We start from the raw sequence: 19,982 nt of genomic DNA, 5'->3' as shown, positions 1-19,982 counted from the left end.
TTGTGGGATGGCTTCTGAAGTTACATTATTTGGCTAATAAAGGAAGGACAGCTCCCGGAGGCTTGATGACTGGGGGATGTTCAGATTACCATGTGTCTTCAGGGCTCCTGGGGTCCCCGAGGTGAGATGAAATAAAGGACATCATGCAATCCACCTTTGTTTTTTCTTGTAACAATATATCCTGGAGATCACGCCTTAGCTACATATAAAAAGATTCTGCCTTCTTTTTCACAGTGCATAGTACTGCATTGTGTGTCCAGCAGTTCCTTATGGATAGACATTTCACTTGTTTCCAGTTGATGGAAAACAACATTTTCTTTTCTTTTCTTTTCTTTTTTTGTGGGACCCTCGCTGGCGGCCGGGGAACGAACCAGTGCTGCAGAGGATGCAGGCAGCCTCTCAGCCCAGCGGTCAACTGCTGCGCCACCAGGGGAGGCCCAGAAAACAACATTTTCATTTACAGAAACAGCAAAATCAAATCGACAGATAGTTCCACCAACCACCAAAGTTTTAAAGTCATCATTTTTAATTCTTGCATTGTTTTCCACTCTACAGAAGACGGAAAAGACATGAAATGACCTCAGAGAAGTCACAAGATAAGAAAAATAAGTTGCAGGACAAATCTAAGCTACGAAAAGCACAGTCACTGGTAAGTCTCGATTACAAAAGATGCTCCGCCCCAAGTGCATGGAAATCACTGCATCTCTAATCCTGTTTGTGAAATTGTATTTGCTTTTTTTAATGAGAATCAAGTGGTGATTTAATACCTGGTCTCTGACAATGAGCGACAAGGCTTCTCACTTGAAAGATGTCCTTATTTAGTCTCTGCGAGCCTCTGTTAGCGCATCTCTTTAAAAAAAAAAAAAGTCTGGATGCCCAGATGTGTGTGAATCTGCTTCAAAAACTACCCCCCACTCAGGGCGTTCTTACCAGGGGTCTCCCTTCTGCTGTGAGTCCTTGGGGCAGGGGGTGGGGTGAAGCCCTTCCCCCCTATAAGGTAGAGACCCCACTGAGCTTCTCTTAGCTCTCCTGCTGCCCCCCTGCTGTTCAGGGGGTCCTGAGCAGAAAAGCGCTTGAGAAAAAATAAATTAAGAACTTTTCTTTCCCTGATTAAGAAAGAGCTGACTGACTACCCATCAGCAACCGGGGAGCAGAACATGCCAGCACGGTAGCCAGCTCGTGGTTCTGTGCCCCCAGTGGCTTCCGTTCAGCACGTCTGGGGGTCTTTAGAGCCAGGTAGAAGCGAGTAAGGCCGGAATAAAAATTTCTCATTAGTAGTGAAGGTTTTGGAAACAGCTGAGATACACACTCAAGGAAAATTCATATGTAGGGGATGTCAATTGGGAGAGGAATAACTATATAGTTACGCACAAATCACTTTTATAGCTCTGCTGGAAAGCCCTATTACTCTGTTTAAATGTATTTTCAAGTGTTATGTTCAAAAGAGAGAGAGATGAGCTTTTAAAGATAGGGTAGTCTGTATTCTGAGAGGCTAATTTTGTTGGATTGCGTGAGGCTTATCACACATCTGTACAGATGCCCAGGGGAAGGGGAAGATTAAAGCAGAGCAGTAAAATTGTCAGTGAAAACCATTAATTGAGAAAAATAACTTTATGAGGCTTATCATACGGGCTATTCTGGCTGCTTCTGCCCAGCTTACCCTCCGCTCCTGTGCCAGGAGCAGGAGAGAAATTCAGGGGAGAACAGGGAATTGGAAAAGACAATAAAAGCTGATGTTGATGAATACTTACAAGTGATCAGCAGTGTCAGACAGTTCTCTGGCTCAAGAAACAAACTAAGTAACAAATCAAAGACGAAACAGAAGTCTTCCCTGTGGGCTTTTGATATTAAACATCTGTCACATGCTAGCTGGACTTACTTAAGTGAGATTATTCACTATAAATTTAAAAACTTAAAAAGTTGTGCTAATTAAATCTGAAAGGGAAATCAGGGCAAATGCAAGAACGAAAGAGAACAATTAAGCTATTAATAAACAGGGCATGTGATTGTATCCATCTACTTGTGGTGTTTATGTAAATATGTGAAACAGAATCACATAGGCCTCGTCGCTTTGATAAAGAGCACAAGGCATAATTAAAATGTCCCAAAGCACTCTGGGATCTCCAGCTGGGTAAGGAGACCTCCAGTCAGCCTGGCTGTTGGCTCCCCAAGACTGCAGGTGGCCAGGTCCCTCTGGGCCTGGTGGCACTTTGCCCTGGCTGTCAACCAGGTGCCCAGAGGAAATAAGCAACCTCCTAAGTGATGCCTGGTGGTGGGGCAAGATCAGAAACGCAGGTGTGGACCTGGTGCAGAGGACGTGGGCATTGAAATGCAATGAGCAGGGCACAGAAGCAGAGGAAGGGGGACACTCTGACCCCTGCATCTGTGAAGAGTGTGGTGGACATGGTCAGTAGCCATTGCACTCCAGAAAAAAGAGTTCAATTGATAGAAAGTTCTCGAATCCTTTAGGCAGGTGTAACTAGGAAGATTTCAGGAGGAACCAGAGAAACAGGAGGGCAAGCCTGACTTAGGGACAAGTTATAAGGTAAAAACAAGAGGACAGACCCCCCCCCCCCACAGCCCATCCAGAGCTACCTGAGCCCTGCCCTTGGGAGCCGTCTGCCTCATCAAGGAAAAGGGGCACGTGACCTTGGAGAGGGTAGAGCCTGGTGAGATGGTAAGGTTGGAAGAGAAAGAAAAGGTATAGGAGCTCACTGAGGACACTGCTCTCAGCGCTGGGCATCTTCTTTCCCTCTCATGGCGTAAAGGCTTCAAATATGGAGCTCATTCGACAAAAGACACATTCCAGGTGTGACGTCAACCCCACGCCTGCAGTAAGCGTGTGACGTTGTCTATCAGTTCACAGGTTTGCGTGCTCAAAGCCCGCCCCTCACGGAGGGCCCGATTTCCTCTTGGCCCTCAGACCTGGTGCTGCCTGGTCAGCGACGCCTCCTTTAGGCCGCCTCTGGTGTGAATGGTGTTGGCAGGTGGAAGGAAAGCCGAGCTCTCATCACCGCTGCTTTATCACCTTGAACATTGTTTATTAAAATTATATACATACCAAGAAGTGCCCATTACTTTTAGTGATGATAAAATTCCATGTAAAACAAAGCAGTTAAAACCACAATATGCCCAGGCACTATCTTAATTAAACTTCAGAGATTTTTTCCCATCTTGTTTAGACAGGGAACAAAACTCTTAAATCTTAGCAAACTGTTCCTGTAATTCTCTCTGCAGGAAGGCGAAGGTGGCAGCTGTCTCCTGGGGGAGGGGACAGCAGTGAGAAGCTTGCACTTTGCCTCCAGGGCTTGGCTGTTCAGGTTCTGGACTTGGGGTGGGGTGCTTGGGGGTGGAGTAGAGGAAGAGTTGGTGGTTTCTGCTCCTGCCAGGGGAGGGAGGCTGAGGGGAGAGGAGGGGCAAGGAGGAAGAAGGAGTTAAGAGGGCTATCAAGCTAAGCTATCTTGAGCCACTGTAGCACGAGTTCGATCCCCGGCCAGGGAGCTACCCACAGGCCGCAGCAGACCTCTCCTGTCTCCCCGCTGCTCCCCGCAGCAGTAGATCCACCTGTTCTGCTCCCCACTGTGCCTCTGGTGAATCCTCTCACCCCACACCTCTGGCCTGTACCCCAGTTCTTGTATGCATAAATAAATAAAAAATAAAGCCTTTAAAAAAAAAAAAAAGAGGAGCGAGAAGCTGAGAGGCGGGCAAGGGACCAGGACTGTGTTCTGTAGGAGACCACCCGTTCCAATCGAAACCCTCTACTAGGGATGAAAACCCACCTTCTACCAATTTACACATGGAAGCAAGTTCTCAGAAGTCTAAGAGGCCTAAAATATAAAAGCTGCTCAGGAGAGTAAACAAACCCCAGCGGGTCTCCCACCCTTGGCTCGGGTAAGAGGACCCCAGTGGACATTTTGTGTCATTTTTTTTCTTATTATATTTTCCTACCAAGTATAAAAATAAATGATTTGGTCTAACACTGAACTTTCACTTGGAGGTTGGAAATCCTCACTTTCCAGGTTCTGCAATGGCCACAGACTTCAGAAAGCTTGCTGTTCAGAGCAGACCCTGCAGTACAGGCGCCAAGGCCTTTGCTGGCCTGTTCTAAGAGCTTCCGATAAGACCTTCTCTGCCCCAGTGCTCTGCTCACTCCAGCCTCTGTAGCTCTCTTCTCCTCGTTCTAGGATGACTCCCCCCTGGTGTCCTGATTTTTTAAGTGCTTCTTCACCTTTTCTGGCTCTTTTCCCCTCTCTAGGTCAAAAGAAGAGGGAAAAGGAATACACAGGTTTCCCCCGCCACTCAAAACTAGGTTTGATTTGGTGAATTATTTTTTGGTTCTGGAAATTTATATGGAAAATTTTTAACCATTCTTCAACACCCCCAAATAAGCTCCGGATACCAACTTGTACTAAATAGGAGTGTCCCCGTTTTGGATAGCGGGGGCAACCTGTCTACTCCATCGAGCTAAAGTGTCCATGATGCATAGCATGAAAAGCACCAGGAAACCCAGGTTCCATTAACAAGCCAGTCCCTCCGTGCCCCTGTGAGTATTCATCTTGCCATTGACAAAATAAGTCTGCATGACAGTGTCCTTAAGCTCCGCTCCGGGCTAACGTGTAGATTCTCACACACCGTCGCTCCCCCCTGCAGGTCCCTTTCCTTCTTCACGCCCGAGAGATAAGGCTGTGCCCGAGGGACTTCACCTGGAACAGGAAAAGAACCCATCCTGTTCTCAGTCCTAATTATAAACCAATAACGGCTATTTCCTGCCTCCCTCCTTTCCTTAATAATGTGTCATTAATTACAACCAATGCAATTACCAATCCCAGTCGGTGCAGCGGCCTCTCGTGCCAGCACGTGTGTGCCCGCCCTGGGCTGCGCGGCGCCTGCCCCGGGCCCTGCTGCCAGCCTGCGCGGAGGGGTGTGTGCTGCCCTTGGTGACGTCTGTGCTGTGAGCGCCCCACGCCTGCTCGCTACAATTTGGCTTAGTAATTCTTGAAACCTAAGAGAAGAGCGGCCTGATGGCGGAGATTCCTGGGGGCAAAATGAACTCTCTAGAGGGACCCCAACCTGGAGTCTGCATTTCTCCTTTGCCTCCGAAAGAGCGGCTCTTTCTTGTTCTGTCTTGTTGCCTCTTGTCCGTGCGAGGCATACTAAGTTTCCCTGGCATTTCCAGCAGGAATCAGCCTGCGTGTCTCTTGCACCGAGTGTTTAGACTGGGGCTTACTGAGGTGACTTGATTCACAACACTGTATGTGTTTTAGAAGTTCAGGCTCACACCTCTTCAAATGCATGTAATCCCACCTCACCCACCACACAAAGCCCCCTAATCTTCCACCACTGTCCATTGTCACCCCCGAGAGCTGCATGTTTTTGTTTGACAGCTATGCTGAAAATCCTGGGCATAAGATGACTTTAGAATCTACTAGAAGAATGGTGTTTATGAGTTATATAATACTGGTTACATACATATCTGTTATGAAAAATGTTTAATCACTGCTCTCCTGAGTTTACAATGTGCCAGTGTGGATGTGGATAGCATGAAGTCTCCCACACTAGAAGCCACATTCCTAAGATATTGTGTTTTGAATATGAGCTCGTGAGCATTAGCAACAACCAACCTTTAGAACATTCTGGCCTGTTTTGCAGCACATCCTTACCTCATCTCCCCTGCTCGGAAGGCTGGATGGTGCAGCCACGCAGTTGCAGAATTAAATCTGAAAACCTTGGGTAAAGTTGCTGAGCCTCCCATGGCAGGGGGCAGCGTCACCCTTGTACTGAAATAAGCCCAGCACAGCTTCTTTCAAACTGTGTCGATTTTTCCTCCCTTACAGTCACCTCTGTTTCTCCCAGAGCAGAGCAAGCAAGAAGGGAACCCCCTCTCCATAGGTGTGGACCAGACCCCTCCAGCCCATGACTAGGTCCCAGCGGCCTTTGGGGCAGCAGGAGGGCAGGGCTCCTCCTCACAGAACTCTCAGATGGGCCGTTCATGGAACAGGTCCCTTCTGAAGGTGAAGCGTCTGTGCAGCTTACTGAAGCCAGGACGAGACTTTACCTGGGCTTAGACCCTCCTCCCAAGCATCCTCAGTCACCCACTCCCTAATCTGAGCCTTCCCTGCCCCACAGCCCTCCTCATTCAGCCCCAGGCCAGGCTTGGGCAGTTGGCGAGTGCGCTGAAGCTGTGTTTATATGACTAAAACAAAACCTCCAATTCTAGGATTTTCAAAGACAATAATCCACATCTGTACACGGCCTCACCACACCACTCCTGGACTGGGAGTCACAGTCATAAAATTTGAGAATAGATTAGAAAAAAGAGTAGGTTTCCCATGAACTGAAGATTTCACCCCCTGCAGCCTCCTGAGCCACATCACAGACTCGGGAAGATTAAAGGAAATAATAAACTTCTGACTCCTAGCTCAGTGCTCGGGGTGGTGTTTCTGCAAGAGGGACTGGCACTCTGCATATGGTCTTGCGCCTGTCTGCTTTCTGCAGCCTCTACTTCTCTACCTAATCGAGTCTCTTCAGTGGCCCATGGGCTGATCCAATGGGTGTTCACTGAGCCAAGAGGTGATCCAATAGGTGTTCGTCCAACAATTTGCAATGATTGCAAATTTCTACAAAAAACATAACAACATGTAGAGATGGGGGGAGGTAAAGAGCTCTAGAAACAGAATGTGGGTGCAACCAATAAGAAATACATATTTTTAAATTACCAGGTCCCGCCCCTCTTCATAAGAACAGGCAAAGGGAAGGAATACACTTCATAGTCCTGTCAGGAACCAGGAATGCTGGCTGGTGGCTCTAGTGCCAGCAGGCACAGGAAGGGTTCACCATCTATTTGGGCAGATCATAAAGGAGAGTCCCGGAGCCCTCAGGGGATTTTCCAGGCTTTCCTGCTCTCCCAGGGAACCGGGCGGGCACACGGGCACACAGGCAGGCAGGCACGGGCCAGGCAGGGGGGCTGGAAAGTGGCAGGCAACGAGCCTCCCAGCCCCCCACGAATCTTTGCTTTCTCTGGGCTCTCTCTGGCATCGCCTGGTAAGCTGACCTTTTTTTTTTTTTAAGATATATTTATTGATGCATACAAGAGCTGGGGTACAGGCCAGAGGTACGGGGGGGTGAGAGGATTCACCAGAGACAGAGTAGGGAACAGAACAGGTGGATCTACTGAAATACACTGCTGAGGGGAGCAGCGGGCACGTCCAAAGAGGTCTGCTGCACCATGTGGGTAGCTCCCTGGCTGGCTGGGGATTGAACTCATGCTGCAGTGGCTGCGGACAGCTTCATAAGTTGTGTCTTAAACCCTTGTGCCACCATGGAGGCCTGATCTCCCCTCTTCTGTAATACACGGATTGTCCTCTGCTTTTATCCTGCCTCTAGGCTCAGGTGCTCACACTTACACATGCGTGCACACCCCTACTCCAGGTTTCCACAGTCAGGCACGCGTGCCCTGCACCCACGCTCCCGAGCGCCTTCTGCATTAACACGATCGAGGTCGCAGGTGACAGCCACAGAGGCTCACGGCGTAAAAAGCCTGATTAATTCACTTACCCTGCAGTGGCATATCTGTGCCATTGGCCCATCCGCAAGCAGACGAGCAGAGCAGAGGCGGGGGGCCGGGTGGGGGGGGTCCTCTGCATCAGCATTGTTTCAAAGAGCAGAAGACTGCAAGCAGCTCACCTGCCTGTGGGTCTGGTCATCTGTCATGGCCTCTTGTACATTTCAACCATTGAAAGACTGAGGTGGCTCTTCAAGTATTGATCTGCAGCAACCACACACACACACACACGCACACACACACACACACGCGCGCACACACACACACGCACGCTCTCAGGTACAGTGAACTAAAGTAACTGTTTACAGTACAATGCCAGCGGTGTGAGAAAAGGAGGGGGGATGTGTTGCATTGCGTGTGCATCTGCTCACACTCGTGTAAAATCTCTGGGGAAGGACACACACCCCAGGGTGAGGCTGGGGAGGGGCAGGGGCGCCGGCATTGAGCTGGGGGAAAGATTTGTCTCTGTCCCCTTGACGCCTTTCCAGTTCTGCAGTGTGTAGAAAAGTGGCCTATTCGAGATGAGCAATGATTTACAAGAGAAAGAGGCGCTGCAGGGAGGGCGATGTCTGACGAGACTCCCGGGCAGGACAGAAGCAAATACGCCTGGGCCAGCCCTGCGGTGCTGCGCGAAGGGGAGAGGCCAGAGCTGTCAGCCGGGCTGCTGAGAGGGCCCCTGGGGTTACTCTGCGAGCTGGGAAGGGGCTTTCTGGGGGAATGAAAGGGAGGAGGGGATCACAATAAGCCAGCGGTCAGAATGAGCAGGAAGGAGACGGATGAAGCTCAGCGTTGGTATAAAAGAAATTTCCAGAAATGAGAAGCAGGTTGCCAGCTGCTCCAGGTTAAGGTGGGGACAGTGGGGGGTGGGGGGGTACACTTATATAAGTTCCCCACATTTCCCCCTTAAGCCTTGTCTCTGCTCTTCTAATGATGGATGTAGAGTCTTAAAAATGAAGAGGGTCTACAAGCAAACTTGTGTTCAGGGGCCAGGAGGAAGGGTGGGTGTGGGGAGACCACCTCCCCGAAACTGGCTTGGGAAGAAGCCCAACAGCCTAGATGCTGAGGATTTCCACGAAGCAAAGAGACGGGTGGGGGCCCCTGGGAGCTGCCACAGCCAGAAGAGAGGGCTGGAGAGGGGCCTGCCCGGGCCTGGGCCGCCCCGGGGCTGTGGGGAGCAGGGGCCCCGCCTGCTGACAGATCAGCTTTGCACAGTAACAGGATTAAATTGGAAACTGTTACAGGTGAGATGAGACTCGCCCATTCTTGTATCACAGAGAAAGAGGCTTTTTCTTCATCCAACAGCTATTATTTTATTTTCTTTGTTACTAAAATAGCACAAAGGGAAGCTCCCGTTTGTTCTCTTACCTTTACCTGTCTTAGAACCCTGAAGATGCTTCCTCTGCTGCACCCGAAAACCTCCCAGAGGGGAGGTTTGGTGCCCCCATTTTTCCCTTTGCTCTTAGATGACAACTGCTGGCTCCATTTAACCCCAGTTTTGCCTACTCTCCCCGCACCCCAGAAAAATCACCATGTCAGGAAGGGCAGTGGGCAGGCGCCCAGAGGCCTCTGGGGGGTCAGATTCCAGCTCTGCCCTCTGGGACCATGTGGCCTCAGCAGGAGACAAATCATTCTGTCCAGACGCCAAGGCCAGTGCCGGGAGCACATGCTCAGTGTTAAGGGTCATCCTTGGAGATTCCTGAGACCCTGTTAGCCGGAGAAGAGGCCCCCGGGCCACAGTCACTGGCTGACAAAAATCTGGATACGGGGAGCCCGGGGGGGGGGGCTGTCACCCAGATCTGACTGTCGGGACTTGCCAGCGAGGCCTGGAGTCATGGGGGAGGCGGTTCAGGGCAAGGTCACGGCATCTGCAGGACCAGCCCAGAATCTCAGGTCTCCCGTCACACGAGCGGGGTCAAGGTGAGGGTTAACTTCGATCTCCCTCCCTGGCCCGGCTCAACCGCTGTTGTTTCTTTCTCTTGCTGTCTCCATTCTCTCCTCTCCCTCTCCTGCTCACGCTCAGCCGTCGAGGAGAAATCCTTTCTCGCTGTGAGTTTGTCTGGAACATCCGTCAGCCCACCCCTCGGCCCTCCCGGGGGAAATGTGTGCATGCACAGTCCGGCAGCCCCAGCCCTCCGGCCCCAGAATCTCCAGTCCCCGAGCAAACTTGAACTGCTTTTCGCTCGTGAATTTGGCCTGGCATCAAAGTGCCTCTGCTTTGTTTCCAGTTTGCAAAACGGAGATGTTGATATCCCCCTCCCTGCCTCAAAGGCTTTTCTTGAGGTTCCAATAAAATGATGGTTGTGAAAGCACTTTGGAGATTAAGGAACTTATTATTAGTAGCTCAAGGTGAAGATTGCATGGGGGGCACGGGGCGGGGCAGGGAGGGGTAATTGGGAAGACTTAATAAATCCCATCCGGCCCTATGATTTTATAAAATTGTTTTGTATCGTGAAAATGTTGAATGCAGCAGCTTCCTCTGATGTTTGAACGACACTCACACTAATAGCATCTTTTTCCTCCCTAGACATCCTTAAGTGCAGAGCCCCAGCCCCTTCTAAAAGTTCGGGCCCGTCTCTCCTGGCATCCGGGTCAGCTGGCAGGGCGCCCTGCCTCAGCAGCAGCGGGGAGGATTCTCCACCAGCATCTGCAGAGACCCCCTGGGCTTCAGTCACTCTCCACCCAGGCCCCAGAGCCGAAGCTGGTGTAAGCCTGTGAGAGGACCTGCTGAGCCGGCGGACGCTCGGCTGCCCTGAGGTTCCTCTGCTGAGACTTTTGTCCCAGTCCCTGCTGTGCCCAAGAACTGCCGTGTTTTACGAGTGGTATTCATGCCATAAATGCGACCGTGTCCACAGTCTTAGGTAGGTTGCAGTGACCGACACTGCGGGTGGGTGGAGGGACACTCGCTAGCACCCCTGCGGCCCTGGGGGGGCCGCTCTCCGCTGGGTCTTGGCCTCAAGGGTGCGTCCTCACAGCCCTGCTGGCTTAGTGCATCCGGGCTGCCGCACAGAAATCCCGCAGCTGGGGTGTATTTCTCACGGTTCCATCTGGAAGGCCAAGATAAAGGTGTGAACCAGCTGCACTGGGGCAGCGTCCACCAACTGGCCCCACTGGACCTCAGGGACCTCTTTGAAGCCATGTCTCCAAATACAACTGCATGCCGAGGTCCCAGGGGTTAGGACTGCAGAGGAATTTGGGGGACACACCCAGGCCATGACACACACTCTGGGAGAGTTGGCAGAATCTGGGTGAAGCACCCGGGAAGTGGCAACAGCGGAAGTCTTCCTCCTCCATGGCCTGAAGAAGCAAAGGGAAAGAGCATGTTGGTGCTGGACCCCGTGAGGGCTGTCGCCGGGGAGAGGGACCAGACGGGACGGTGCCCTCACGTGGGGGACAGTGCGGCCACTCTGGAACCCGAGGGAGGAAGAGGGACAAGACCTGCCCTTTCTCCCCACCCCTGGACACTCCGACAGCCCTTCCCTCTGGTCACATTCATCTGGAAGGAAGAAGCCTCAGGGGTCCGGGGGCGGGGCGGGGGGACAGCACAATGAGGAGTCACCAGCGCCATGGGGACTGGACACGCAGACAGCGTGAATGGACTCGAAAGAGTGGAAAACAGAGAGTGTTACTTAGCTGCAGAAACATTAGTCACACATTCCACACTGAACCACCTCCTCCTGGAACCACCTCCAGGTCCCAGAAGTTACTATTCCTGGAAGCTTATTTATTTAAGTAAAGCTGAGTGATAGCAAAACAAACATGCCCATCGTGTCCTGTGGAAGGCCTTCTACTACGCGGTGTGATCACATTTCTGGGAGTGATTTACAGCGGTGGCTGCTGGGATGGCCCGGGGCGCAATGGTTTTGTTGCCATAGTGACAAACCTGGAAAATACGTTTGCACCACACTGGCGAAAGCCAAAGCTGGCTCTGAGAGGAGAGAAAACACCTGAGAGAGCCCTATGTTCCTCCCGTGGGCACGGTGGCTGTGGGGAAGTTCCCTCTTCCAGGGGTGGGTCCTCACGGCCAGCGCCCCAGAGCCAGGGGTAACGGTGCAGGCTGGGGTGACCTACAGTGCAGGATTCCCCCACCCTTGTCCCAGTGAGCCCCTGTCAGGAGCCAGATAGCTGGTGGGCGGCTGTCTGAATAGGCCGTTCCGGAGAGCATCCCCAGCTCTTTCTGGAATAAACCTGGGCCTTTTCAGGTAAGGACGTGCCAGGGAAGGAAGGCTCACCCAAGAGCAGCCCCTCCGTGTCCCCTCCACAGAGCGGCTGGGTTCTAAGAACAAGCAACCAGGAGAGAACCCGGTGAAATCTAAGTCACAGTTTATGGCTCAACCTGGGAAGTCTGGTGGTGTCCTTGATCGCCCCGCAGACCCAGAGGCTGGTCAAATTTCAAGCAGAAGGAATATGGAGGCTTCCAGGTTCTAGAACTTGGAAGCTGAGAAATATTACGATGGCCATCTTGGAATCGACCCGCCACAGACGGCTGCTTGTGTGGCCCTGCCCAACCTGGGTCACCACATACTCAAAGTGGGCGCACACCTTGTTGGTCCGCTCAGGCCGCCATGAAGAAACACTGCAGACTGGGGGAGCAGAAAGGCCTTAAACAACAGGATGTGTTGCCCCACAGTTCGGGGAACTGGAAGTCCCAAGGCCGGGGGGCAGCAGGACTGGTGTCTGGGGAGAGCTCCCACCTTGGGTCGCTCTCACACCGTCTTTCTTTAGTGCCTGTGCAAACACACACACATGCTCACACATGCACGCACATGCAGAGAGAGATCGATCTCTCTCTCCCACCCCTTCTAGATTGAGGACTCCTCAAAGAATCCCAGCTTCACGCACTAGGTTTTTCCCATTTTCCCTTATGCAGTAGGCACTTGACTGGCCCCTGATTGTCGTCACTGGAATTTCAGATCCATAGTGTGACTTTCTCTGCCAGCTTCTTTCACAGTGACACTGGCAGAGAAAGACCACAGGGGGGCGCGCCATACCCTCTTCTGAATCCCGGGAGCGGCCCCTTTTCAGCCTGTTTAGTTCTTTCTGGAAAACTCAAACATGACTGAAAACCTAATTTTCACCACTGCTGGGAGAGGCTTTAGGGAATCTCGAATATTTACACCAACACCCTTAGGGAAATATTTATTCCACTCAGGTCTTTGATTCCATTAGAACACATCAAACAAATATTCAGAGTGGTTTTGTTTTTGTTTTTGTTTTTTTGAAGAACTGATAGTGTAACAGTTATGGTAGAAACAGATATGGTAATCAACCACTTTAACCCATCAGGATTTTTTAAGTGTCAAGAATGTGGAGAAACTGGGAAGTCTGCGCTGCTGGCAACATAAAATGGCAGCTGCTATGGAAAACAGTGCTGGTTCCTCAAAAAATTAAATATACAATGATCACATGATCCAGCAAGTCCACTTCTGGGTATTCACCAGAGCATTGAAAACAGGGACTCCAGGAGGCATTTGCACACCCGGGTTCTCAGCAGAATTGTTCACAGCAGTCAAAACGTGGAAGCCACCCGGTGGGCCATCCACACGGTGAAATATTACTGGCTTTAAAGAGAAAAGACATTCTGAAGGCGTAGCTGGGGGTTTGCAAGGCTGCGGAGGGTGGAGGTTACAGTTTAGTGGGGACAGAGATCCAGTTTTGAAAGATGGACAGTGGGGAGATTTGTCCAACTGCACAAATGTACTTAATGCCTCTAAATTGCATAACTACAGTGGCCAGTTTTAGTGATGTGTATTTTACCACAATAAAAAAAAATTAAAGGGGGGAAAACAACCAAAAGGTAAAGTTATCAGCATGCAAATGGAGGCAAGTGCGGAGGAGGGAGCAGTTTTTTCTCCCTGGGTGTGGGGTGGAGGGAAACTGGTCAGGGGGAATCGGATCCAGGGGTTTAGGGATGAACAGTGGATGAAGCAAGATAAACTCTTAGGCTGTTCTTGATGCCATACAATTTACCCTCTCGGACACCCTACACTGTCTCTAAGCTTCTCCTGGAACATTCTTTTTTCTTTATTTTTTCTTTTTAACATATTCTATGCTCTCCGGCTGTTGTCCTGACTTTAGCAGAATCCAGACTCTTAAAAAGTACTTGATAGAGGACAGTGCCCTCTCTCTCACACGCTAACACTCGACCCTTCCCACGGCCCCATGAGCCGGACCTGGAAGAAACGATCGCCAGTTGACAGAAGGGGAGTCCAGGATTCAGAGACCGTCACGGACCTGCCCAAGGTGGCCCAGTCACCACGGGCCTCCCATAAAGCCGTCGCCTCTCGCTGGGTTCTGCTGCTGCCTGCGCACCTCCCAGGAGGGCCTTCTGCCCAGGCGTGGGGCAAATGAGTTCAAAATCACCCTTTTCCCAGGAACTCTCCTGCACTGCTGGTGGGAGTGCAAACTGGCCCAACCACTGTGGAGAGCTGTGTGGAGATTCCTCAAGCTGCTAAAGATGGAGCTTCCATAGGATCCAGCAATCCCACTCCTAGGTATTTACCCAAAGGACACAGAAACATTCATTCCAAAGAACACCTGCACCCCTATGTTTATAGCAGCACTGTTTACAATAGCTAAGCTTTGGAAACAACCCAAATGCCCAAAAATAGATGACTGGATCAAGAAGATGTGGTCCATATACACCATGGAATATTACTCAGCATTCAAAAAAGATAAACACATGCAATTTGCAGCAACATGGATGGCGAGGGAAGGGATCATGCTCAGCGAAATAAGCCAGAAAGAAAAAGAAAAATCCCGGATGGTCTCACTCATAGCAGGAATCTAGAAAACTTAAATAAGGGACCAGGAAAAAGACTAATTATAATGAAGTGAAAATCAAAATCAACAAGCAACTATGAACCAGAGACACTGGGGAGGAGGGGGAAGAGGAATTAGGGTCAAAATAAGGGGGTGGGAACTGTATGGGGACTATAACCAAGATGAAAATGCATGCATTGTGCAAAAATGAAAAAGGATGTAAACAACACATAAAATAAAAATGTATATGAGCGTCCGGGACCAGGTGGTCTTGCACACACACCTTAATTATGGACGCATGCGCCCGGAGAGCACGGGCGTGCTGGTGTGTAGAAGGGGACACCTGAGCCGCGGGGCGAGGGGCCATCGGGCGGCGTCACTCAGGGCCGGGACTACACAGGAGCAGACTGCCTGAGAAATACTAGGAGAGAAAGCGGGTCTGTCCCAGCTCAGCAGTAGGGCCTGTGAAAATCTACCAAAGGCTCCAAAATAATCTTTTTCCCTGCAGAACTAAGGATGACCCCTCAACACCCCCACACACACTTCCCACACCCCCTCCCCACCACCGCCTGGGATGGCTGCAAAACACCAGGGCTTGCCCTTCGCTGGCTTCATCCTCTCCTCTCACTTCACCTTTCTGTCCTCCCTCTTGGGTATCCCACACCCCCCACTCTTAAGAGCTCGGCAATGTTCCAGATTCTCCTGACTTAGTCTCATTTTTCTTTTTTTACATTTTATTGAGGTATAGTTAATATACAATAAACCTGCACATTGAGTGTTTCTAATTAGGTGCATTTGACATATGTCTGTTATGTGTTGGTCACAATTGTATTTTTTTAAGATTCATTTTTATTTATTTATGCATACAAGAGCTGGGGTGCAGGCCAGAGGTGTAGGGGGTGAGAGGATTCACCAGAGACAGAGTGGGGAACTGAACAGGCAGACTGACTGAAATCCACTGCTGAGGGGAGCAGCGGGCGAGACAGGAGAGGTCTGCTGCGCCATGTGGGTAGCTCCTTGGACGGGGATCAAACTCATGCTGCAGTGGCTGGCGATAACTTAATAGAGCTGAGACTTTAACCCCTGCGCCACCAGGGAGGCCTCTGGACACATTTGTAATAACCCATGACATCACCACCCCACTCAAGGCGCTAAACATATACCTCATCTCCAAAAGTTTCCTCGTGCTGCTTTGTGTGGGGGCTGGGGGGATGGTGAGAACTCTTTGCTGTTGTTTTTAATTGGAGTCACGTCACTTGGCAGCAGGAGGGACGTTCCAGGTGTGCATTGTTGAGAATTAACATGGGCATATAACTTGGTGACTAAAAGTCCAGTTATCTCCTTCACCCTTCCATGCACCCCCCCACCCCACCCCACCCCCCACCGCCTTCCCAATTTGCCCGTTCCCTTTCTCGGGCCCTTCTGATAGGCTCAGATTTCTATAGTAGAAATTAATCAATCACCTTGTTAAGTCCTAATTTTTGCAGAATCAAAAAATATTTGTGACAAAGTATTTAAGAGATATTTCTCTTGTACCCATGTTCATAGCTAAGAAAGCAAGCTGGTGTTTGCAACAGCCCAGGATGGAATCAGGCCAAGTGCCCATCAGTGGATGAGTGGACAAACACGTGGTCCATCCGCACAGTGGACTATCATTCAGCCTTAAAAAGGAAGGCAATTCTGACGCCTGCCACACATGGATGAAACTTGAGGACATTATAATAAGTGACATAAGCTGGACAGATATTGTATGATTCCACTTCTATAAAGCACCTAGAATAGTCAAATTTATAGAGACAGAAAAATGAGATTGCCAGCGGCTGGGGGTAAGGAGAGTAGGGAATTTAGGGTTTAATGGGCACAAAGTTTCAGTCTTGCACGATCAAGAGTCCTGGAGATTGATGTTGGGGCTGTATGTACAATGGAGGGTACTTAATGCCACTAAACTGTTAAAAAGTGGAAGAATAAAAAGAAAAAAGAGGGAGGCATAAGCCCAGATTCAGACACAAGCCTCATCTTTTACCAAGGAACTTTACACCAGGCCCTGAGTCTGGTGTCTGCAGGGGACAGTGGATGAAGTTTCTGAGAAAATGGTCCCTGCTAAAACTCCGGTCCAATGATCCAAAATATATAAAGAATCCTTACAATTCAATAGCAATAAAATAATCTGATTTTTAAATGAAGAGACATTTTTTTCAAAAGAAGACATACACATAGCCAACAGGGATGTGAAAAGTGCTCAACATCAGCAATCAGGGAAATGCAGACCACAGCCACCTTGAGAACACCCCACACCCGTCAGGAGGCTGTCCTCAGGACCGCCAGTGGGTGTCAGGTGGATGGGAGAACAGGGAACCCTTGCATACTGTTGATGAACTGTAATGTGGAAGCAGTGGGAAGTTCCCTCAAAAACTGAAAACCAGAACAACCTTACGGTGCAGGAATTCTACGTCCGGGCATCTGTCCAAAGGAAATGAAACAAGATCTCAAGAGATATCTGCAATCCATGTTGGTTACATCATTATTCATGATAGCCAAGACAGGGAGACAATTAAGTGTTCATCAACAGATGAATGGATACAGAAGACATGGAGGTATGTATGTACAGGCTGTGGAGGGTAGGAATTCTTTATATGTTTCGGGTGTTGGACAGTCGTTTCAGTGGGGGCCATGTTCTCAGAAACCTTGTCCCCTCTCCCCTAAAGACACAAGACACAGTGTGCTGGGCAACCATCCCAGGCCAGGCAGGCTCATGGTTGATTTGGGCTTATGGGAAAGGAATCCTGGAGCCTTAGGTATATCTGACATGCCTTTAGTGCTGAAGCAGGGGCCGGATCGACAGGCGGAGCAGCAGCAGGGAGGCAGGCAGGCAGCAGAGTTGCCTCCCAGCCCCTGTGATCTCGTGATCTCTGCGATCTCGATCTCGGTCCCTGGGAGGATCCCCCCAGGTGTCCCCATTTACTGTGCTCCAGCTCCTCAGCACTTTTTGCAATAACACTTGCCACGTGTGGGTAATGAGACCTGGAAGGAAAACGGAGTTGAGGATGGCGGCCACAGAGGCTTGTGGTAGGAGGCGAAGAAGAGCTTGATTTACCCCACGTTCCCGGAGAGTCTTCACTGGCATAAGGCACCAGGGTAAGAGACGAGGCTTGTATCTCAACCTGGGCGTCCACCTCCTTCTTTTCTTTTTATTCTTCCACTTTTTTTTTTAAGAATTTTTTGTTTGTTTATTTATGCATACAAGAGCTGGGGTACAGGCCAGAGGTGCAGAGAAGTGAGAGGATTCACCAGAGACAGAGTGGGGAGCAGAACAGGCGGATCTGCTGAAATACACTGCTGAGGGGAGCAGCAGGGAGACAGGAGAGGCCTGCTGCGCCATATGGGTAGCTCCCTGGCTGGGTATTGAACTCGTGCTGCAGTGGCTGCGGACAGCTTCATAGTGCTGAGACTTAACCCCTTGTGCCACCAGGGAGGCCCTCTTCCACTTTTTTTTTTTTTTTTTTTAAATAGAGAGCCATGAGTTTTATTTTATTTTTTTAATAGAGGCATGTTTTATTATTTGTTTGTTTGTTTGTTCGTTTGTTTGTTTTGTTTATACAAGCACTGGGTACAGTCAGAAGCGCGGGAGGGTGAGAGAATTCACCAGAGCCAGAGCGGGGAGCAGAGCAGGCAGAAGGACCGAAGTACACTGCTGAGGGGAGCAGCGGGCGGCAGGAGAGGTCTGCGCGCCATGTGGGACCCTCCTCCGGTGGCCGGGGAGCAGCTGGGGATCGAACCGGCGCCGCAGAGGCCACGGGCAGCTTTGCAACCCAGCACTCAACCGCTGCGCCACCGGGGAGGGCCTCTCTTCCACTTTTTAATAATACAGTCCAGTTGTGCATACATGTGAATATCATCCAGAAAGATGGCTAGAAAGGGCATTGTAGGGGCAGGACAGGCCACAGTGCAGGTTTTCTGATCCAGCAGACCGGGTAAAGGAGGAGTCAGAGTCCTCAGTGGGTTTTTGCGGGTCTTTTATTGGGATTTACCCGGTACACAGCAGGCAGGGGTGCTGGGGGGCCGGGAGGCTGGCAGGCCTCCGAGCCCCCAGCAAATCCTCACTCTATCTGGGCTCTCTCTGGCCTTCTCTCTGTTTCTCTGCTCTTCCATTCGTTCTGCTGCTTCTTGGCTTTTCTTTCAGCTTCTGCTGCTATTGGCGTCCATGTGATGCCGCCCTTAAAAGCCTAGTCTCAGCCCAGGTGAATCCCATCTACCTAGGCCCACACCCTACCCCAGGTGCCGCCATCAGGCATGCATTCAGGACCTCAAGGATCCATCATCTATCCTGATGGCAGGAGGGCAGAAAAACCTGACACTTTCCCTTACCCTACAGGCATCCTGCCATTTGCCACAGTATGGATGGACTTGAGGCCCTGTTAAGTGAAAGAAGGCAGGGAAGCACAAATCCAGCATGGCGTTACCTACATGTGGAACTAACAAAAAAGTCAAACTCAGGAAACAGTAGAGAAGTAGATGCCGGGAGGTACCGTAGGGCAAGCCGGGGAGGTGGGTCAAGGGGCACAAACTTTCAGATTCAAGCTGGAAAAAGCCTGAGCTTCTAATGTAAGACACAGAGACTGTCGTCAATCACACTCTATTATAGGATTAAATTTACTGAATTTTCTCTCCCAAACCCAAACCAAACCCAAAACAAAACGAAACAAAAAACCCCAAAGCTGCAAGTGAAAAGATTCTGGGGGTTTCTTACACCCTTGGGGATCTGGAGAACTCTGCTGTCTACCATCCTGGCCTCCCCCAAGCCCTTGCAAGGATAACACAGTGGTGCCAACTGTTCAAAAACTGAAGCTTCAAAGCATCTGAATGAGCACGTAAGGTGAATGCCTGACAAGCACGGCGGCCGTGTAATAAGCTTGTTTTCCTTCTGCGAAACAGGCGTCCGACAGTGACGCAGGTCACGCTCACCTGCGGGCACACCTATAGCCCAACCTGATCACCCCCCACTCTCTGAGCGCCTTGAACAGGCTGAAACATACTTTACAATGCAAAGAGTTTCTTTCATTTATGCGAAGACCCTAAAACTATTTCTTGGTATTGTTCAAGCAGAGATTATCTTAGTTCAAGACGAGATTATCTTAGTTCAAGACGGCGCTTTTTTAGAAACTCTGGACACGAAACTCGTCAGTGGTGGCTGTGCCACTTGTCAGAAGTCATGGCTGTGACCTTTCCTGAGAAGGATCTTTCCTTGTTAACATCACTTAAATGAGCGCTCGTCCTCCTTACAAATATGATGCCAATTCCCAGTTCTGAACTAGGACTAATAAAAATGACTAGTTCTATGCAATGCTCTATATTGTACTTTTGCTCTCTCCAAAAATGAAAATAGTTGAAATGGCATTTTTAATCCAGTTGTCTCTATTAGTAATATATTTTACTGGACGTAGAGATCAGTGAACTCTTGCTTGTACCTGCAGAGACATGTTTTACTAAAACTTTCAAATTGTAAGCTATGTAGCAGGGGTATTCAAGCTGTGCATTTTACATTTAAAAAATGGGCAAAATGCAAAGGGTATGGCTTCAGCGATACAAAAATCATTGTTGAAATGCTTTAAAATGTTGATGTAAATTTATCAATGGCACATTATAGTAGAACATATTTGTTAAC

General features: G+C 50.0%; 1 protein-coding gene across 5 annotated transcripts in view; it reads left to right on the top strand.

Moving 5' to 3' along the window:
- Positions 1-11,551, top strand: part of FBXO16 (F-box protein 16) — a 37,204-nt gene extending 25,653 nt beyond the window's left edge. For 3 of the 5 annotated variants that reach the window (XM_037526520.2, XM_037526519.2, XM_037526521.2), the window contains 2 exons: positions 556-649; positions 10,086-11,551. In XM_037526520.2, the coding sequence (XP_037382417.1) occupies positions 556-649; positions 10,086-10,268 (277 nt within the window). In that variant the 3' untranslated portion in view covers positions 10,269-11,551. Of the gene's footprint in view, positions 1-555; positions 650-2,859; positions 3,128-5,649; positions 5,745-10,085 lie in introns of those variants that run through there. The other 2 variants (XM_037526523.1, XM_037526522.1) reach the window with 2 other exon arrangements.
- The last annotated feature ends 8,431 nt before the right edge of the window (positions 11,552-19,982 follow it).

The sequence above is a fragment of the Talpa occidentalis genome, unplaced genomic scaffold (assembly GCF_014898055.3).
Source record: "Talpa occidentalis isolate TD23 unplaced genomic scaffold, MPIMG_talOcc4v2.1 talOcc4.4, whole genome shotgun sequence".
NCBI lineage: Eukaryota > Metazoa > Chordata > Mammalia > Eulipotyphla > Talpidae > Talpa > Talpa occidentalis.
This window is presented reverse-complemented; position numbering and strand designations above follow the sequence as displayed.